Source organism: Patiria miniata, unplaced genomic scaffold, assembly GCF_015706575.1.
Source record: "Patiria miniata isolate m_02_andy unplaced genomic scaffold, ASM1570657v1 HiC_scaffold_3, whole genome shotgun sequence".
Taxonomy (NCBI): Eukaryota; Metazoa; Echinodermata; class Asteroidea; order Valvatida; family Asterinidae; genus Patiria; species Patiria miniata.
Genome location: NW_024037069.1, coordinates 10,705,568 through 10,711,567, shown reverse-complemented (window position 1 = coordinate 10,711,567; position 6,000 = coordinate 10,705,568). Strand labels below are relative to the sequence as shown.

Genomic DNA, 6,000 nt, shown 5'->3' with positions numbered 1-6,000 from the left:
AAATCATGTTTCAAGAGCTTATCAGAAAGAAGAAAGATTTGGGAATCCCTTTTTGATATACCAGTTTCATTACTGAATATGCATTATGACCATACCAATACTGGCCAATCAGAATAAGCATTTCAAGCAAACGTCTCCAAAAACTAACCAATCACAATTGTTTCTCTGGGCATTCTCACTTGTACCTTGAAAGAAATTGTAAAAAAAAATTCTTCTTTTTTTCCAAAGTTTAAAAACTTAATTTTATTTACAAAATAATAATTCTTATAATTACATGTATGTGCATTCATATTATGTCAATCGATGATCAAGGAATTTGGATAAATACTATGAAAATTCAGCTATCGTAGATCTCGATAACTTTCGTGGCGCGAATTCAAATAGTCCAGACATCAAATTAGCATGATTCCTTGCTCTATGCTCCATTCAATCGGCACTTTCGGCGAAATAAAAAAAACCACTTTCCGACCTACCGACCCTATGTTTGAAAAGCATTGTGATCGGAAGCAGAAGCAATTTTTTTTCGCCTTATTTCTTAATTTGAAACTTATTTTTTACCCATACATGTACTTTTCCTGTTCAGGAAGTTGAAATGTTTGTGAAATGTTGGTGTTATTTTTTAAATGTTCTAAATCTCCTGAATTTTAAGGGAAAATCTACCTTAAAGACCCTGTACTAGGTTTTCATATACCACAATCCAAAATAACCCCGGTTTATTTTTCCTTTACAAAACTCCTTCTCCGCCTGTGATATAATAAACGACATATCAACCTTCCAATATATGCTGTCATTCACAACCAAGTTCGGCCTGCATATATACTGCTGACATGGGAACTATACCAAATATAAAACAAAACTGAAACAAAATGTCTACCCACCCCCCAAAAATGGTTATATTCCTAATACACTCTGCACCTAAAACTGAAAATATAAGGCTGACGCTTTACGTGCGATTCTGAAAATGACATGTTTCGTTTAGCCCAAAAGATATATTGGCGACGCAAGAATGCTATTTTCATAGTAGTATGACGGCTAAATATTTGGACACTTGTTTACATGATGAGGTCAGAAGAGTCAGTTCATATCGCTACTTCAAGAAATATTTATGGGTCATTGTACTAACGGTTCCTTCAAGATGTCACTCGTCATCATAATATTTTCAGCAAAATTTTTGGAGGTCACGACAACTATTTTGAATGGGCGTACGTGTGATCGTCACAGGTATAAAGTACGTTCTGCCCGTCTTGAAGATTGAAGTTACTAAGTTAGTGTCTCGAAGACTAAATGAGAGGGGATTATTGAAAAGTTCGATTTCTTTACAATTTAAACATAAAAATACTCGAACGGTTTACAAATTTACAAAGCTAAATTAATTTCAGCCCACCACCCAATATTTATGAATATGAGGGCTAATGTACTATGAAGTTGTTTCAGAACCTCGGCTTCTTTAATCGGATCCGGATACAGAAGATTTTTTGCCCAATAAAGTCCAACTCCGAACTCAAATGTGGACATTTAGCAGTGAGGAATATCATAATCCTAAACATTTCAATTTTTTTTTGTAATAGAGATTAAAGCATTGGCTTGGGGAGCTCCCCCCCCCCCCTCCGTCGGCGTTTGGTTTTTAAAGACAATTTTAAGACGGTTCAGACGTCGATGCTGTAAAGTCCCCTCCCCCCCCTCCCCGCCATAAAAAGCTGGATATACGCCTCTAAGAGCGGACGGTCGAGTAAACTGTACCTACCTCGCTTGATTGCTCTTAAAATGCGCCCTCAATAGGTCGTTTGAAGTTAGTATTAAAAATGGCGCTGCCCACGAGTGATCGATCTTGACTTTTGAAGTTGTGTCGTGATGAATTTTGACTTTTAATTTCCTCTCCTGCTTTGTAATCACCCATTGCATTTCAATTCAAAAGTAATCTAAGACTATGTTTTGATCAATTATGCACGCAAAATCGGCATTTCTGCTGTTAAATGGGCGTTAGTGTCATTTAAACCAGCGCGGCGTTGCGTTTATCGCGTACCGTATCGTGATTCGTATGCGCTTATGCCAGTGTATGCCGCATGCCGCGGGATCTTTGAACTGCGGAATCGTCCTTGCAAAAAGTTGCTTGCCATGTGCACTGCAGCCAGCAGATTTGTTTGAAAAGTGTAAGTACATGGCGGCCATTTCTCCTAGAACTAGTATGATGCTCCGCGGAGCATCATGCATGCTCGGAAAGAATGTTGCAAACTGACGCCACTTTTTTCTTCATTAATAAGACCATGGAGGTAGAATTAGAAGACATTATACTTTTGGTAATCCTTACTTTTAGGACCCCGTTCCTATATAGGAAGGGAAAGACTCACCAAAACAGCTGACTAAATGACACTCAAAAGTGACATTCTGATATTTCTTGACACATTTGAACAGTTGGCAATGACACCTTCTTGAATATCAGCAGGTTTAAGTTTGTGGAAAGAGGGCAGGGCTTTGATTTTAGAGGGAAATTGAGGGGTAAAAGACGACGATGACAACCAGAAAACAGACTCAAAAACCAAGATGGCAAATGTGAAAGCTCGATGCAATGAAAGCTCGATGCTGATTGGCTGATAAAAAATAAACATCTTAATTATTTTTTTTAGCAGCCAATCAGCATGGGGCTTTCATTATGTAGGGCTTTTACGCGTGTGTGAACTACAACATGCACGTCTGACTGTGAAAAAAGGTAGGAAAGTCACATTTTCTTTGAAAGTGCTTTCAAAATTACAACTAACATGAGTTTACATGAAGAAAAAAAGACTGCTTTAGCCTGCAAAAGTCACTTTGGTACTGGACAGTCATCTGCAAAAGTCAGTTTTGAACAGAACTCGTAAAAAATAGAGGTGTCCTAAAAGTAAGGATTACCATACTTTTATAGGCTATCAATGTCAATGAAGGTACGGTGGGTCCTACTACTACAGCAAGCGTCAACTGCCGTCAACCCAGCGTCAATATATTTTGTTTAAGTTCTTGAACATCAGAACCTCAAGTAGCTTTATATGGTAGAAAGAGAACATCTTCAGCTAAATTAAATTTAAAATCAGTTAAAAAGTTTTTTTTTTAACGCAACGCGAAACCTATGAAGAGTTTGTCGATTTAGTATAGGCCGCATTTTGTTTTGATCTTGACTCGCATGAAACAAGGTGGCGGCCAACACTCAACCAACAAACTCGTCGTAGATTAAGCTACTACCATATTTTATAAAGCTACTTCTGAATTTGATGTTCAAAAACCTATTCAAAATTTGTTGAAGCTGGGTTGACAACCGCTGACGCTTGTTGATGCCAGTTGACACTTGTTGACTCATTTTAGTAGGACCGATGAAGATCAGTCATTGCAAAATGATGATAAGACATGAATATGGGACTGAAAACATTTTCACTTTTGTTAGGAAATACCTAGAAAATTTTCTTGATTCTCTATAAACTTTGTACACAACCACTGAAGTGGCGTCAGGTTGCAACAATCTTTCCCAGTGTTGCCAAAAGGATAGCCTTGTCCTTTCTCTATGGGCCAGGTAATCTTTAATATCTTGGAACACCTCTTCCTCTTTTTTAAGAGTTCTGTACAAAACTCAATTTTGCAGGCGACTCACCAGTACCAAAGTGACTATTTCTTCAGATTTACTCATGTTTGTTGTAATTTTGAAATGCACTTTCAAAGAAAATGTGACTTTCCTATTTTTTGGGCAATCAGAGACGTGAGACCTGCTGGAACGTTTTAGTTCTCACAACACGCATGAAAGCACGATGCTAATTTGCTGATAGAAACATTAGAATTTTTTTTTTTTTATCAGCCAATCAGCATCAGGCTTTCAAAGTTGCCGTCTTTGTTTTTTAAGCCTGTTTTCTGGTTGTCTTTGTCGTCATCTACCCTGTAATTTCCCTCATTATAATCAAAGCCCTGCCGTCTTCACAAAAAAATTATACCTGCCAATAATATTCAAGGTGTCATTACTAGCTATTAAGATGTGTCACGAAATATCAGAATGTCACTTTGGAGTGTCATTTAGTCAGCTGTTTTGGTGAGTCTTAAACCTTATACAGGAATGGGGTCCTAAAGATAAGGATTACCATTAGGTCTCTATACTAGTCAGTGTTAAATGTTACATAGTACTACATGTTAGGCAGGTGTTGATTTAGAAAATATAAGTTACATGCACAACTGAGATTTTTCCTTGAAGATTCTCTAAAATCGACCACTGGTGTTAGGCCAAGTAAACAAAATACCAGTTGATCGTCCGGGTTTCTTCAAAAAGAGGAGGATTAGGGGCTTTTTATTTTTTATTTTCCTGCAAGATGGCCGCCATGTATTTAAATTAAAAAATGGCTGCCAACTATTCAATTCAAAATGCCCTCGACCATTTTATTAGCTATCCTACTAGAACATTGTTTAACATACATGTAAGTGTTTTGACTCTACTTAAAGTAGAGTCAAAATTTGTATGTTAAACAATGTTCTATGTATTTATGCATGGTAAAAATAGCTTTTTGAGGTGAGAAAAAAATATAAAAATAAATAAAAAGATGCGGCTTAAAAAAAGATGCGAGCAGGGACGGTTAACAAATTAATTTTTTTACTTGGCCTGACTGTTAGTCTCGAGTTAATTTAGAGTCAACAAAGTCAACGCAATCGTCAGTTAACATGGTTAACTTTATTTGACACAGCACTTGAACATCGTTGTGAAAGTCAACAATATCTGAATTCTGTAGGAGTCGGAGAGCGCATCTTGCCTCAAAATGAGCACATTTGGGGGATTGATGGTGGAATACCCACAGATTGCAATCGACAGATTCCTGGGCCCGGCAGTTCTCAGAGCAAGAGCGTACTTTCTTTCCCACTCACATGCCGGTAAGTCTCTGAACATTCCTTTTTGGATTTCAGTTGCAGGAACCATCTTGGAACCCTTGCCTTGGCTCAGTGTTTCCCCTGCCCATTCAAACGTGAGGTGGCCCACCTCGCTACTTTCAGTGACCACCTCGCTCAATTTTTGCCAATATCACCACCTCGCTGTGAAGATTGGCAAAAAAGGAAATATCAATTGAAAAATTTTCATTTTGTGTAATATATGAGCATTTTCCTTCACCTCCATGTATCAAGAACTCACAATTTCGATGTGTTTTTGGAATCATTGCGCATTTTTGTGAGCGCTGCATTCTTTTCAGTTTGCAGACTGCATAAATTTCGTTTCAATCATCAACTTGAATTGTTACCACCTCGCTCAGTTCATTAGCCAGGGGAAACACTGCCTTGGCTACACATTTCCCAATTAAATTATCAGTTGTATTTTCTGAAATTATGTGAGCATTGTGGGTCTTGCATCTGAATTAACCCTAACCGAACTCAACCCATCAAAGCCCGACAACAGGTGTTGTTGAAATCTGTTGGAATGGGTACAGTACCCCTAAACTGATGGTCTTTTACATTGGGTTTGGCATACCTCCAGAAACTAAGTCCAACAGTGTGTGTGTGTATGTGATTTCCCATGTGGGTGTTGGAATTTGCCAGGATGGGTATGGTTCCTGGTAAATTATGCTAGGGAGTTAGGGTAAATGAAATGTAAACAAGTGTAACTTTTGTGCACAGGACTTAATCTTTTTATGGGCTGACCTAAATCTATATTAAATCTGATCTAAATCTCCTAGCCATTCATTGTCCCAAAATGGCTGCTAAAAGTAGTATTATTCTCATAATTACGTAATTATTTTTAAAAGTTGAACAAAGAAATTGACTGGAGCAGGGTTTGAACTGCGACCGCCAGATTGCCGTTCCAGTGCTCTACCAACTGAGCCATCCAACCATTAGTTGGCAGTTCCCCATTTTACTTTAAAAAAAATCAAACAAAGGCATCAATGCAAAAGGTACCTTTTGTTTCCCCAATTTCATTATATAACTCAGATGATCAGATTAGATGGTCAGACAGGCGCTGCCAATATACATTTACCTGTAGCAATACTAGATTTAAGCAAGTGGCCGGGC

The 6,000-nt window shown here is 37.9% G+C and overlaps 1 protein-coding gene across 1 annotated transcript in view; it reads left to right on the top strand.

The window, feature by feature from the left end:
* The first annotated feature begins 2,051 nt into the window (after positions 1 to 2,051).
* LOC119737244 (protein artemis-like) overlaps positions 2,052 to 6,000 on the top strand; it is a 55,452-nt gene continuing 51,503 nt past the window's right edge. The window contains exons 1-2 of the mRNA XM_038211442.1: positions 2,052 to 2,150; positions 4,689 to 4,872. Coding sequence (XP_038067370.1) covers positions 4,761 to 4,872 — 112 coding nt within the window. The 5' untranslated portion in view covers positions 2,052 to 2,150; positions 4,689 to 4,760. The remainder of the gene's footprint in view (positions 2,151 to 4,688; positions 4,873 to 6,000) is intronic.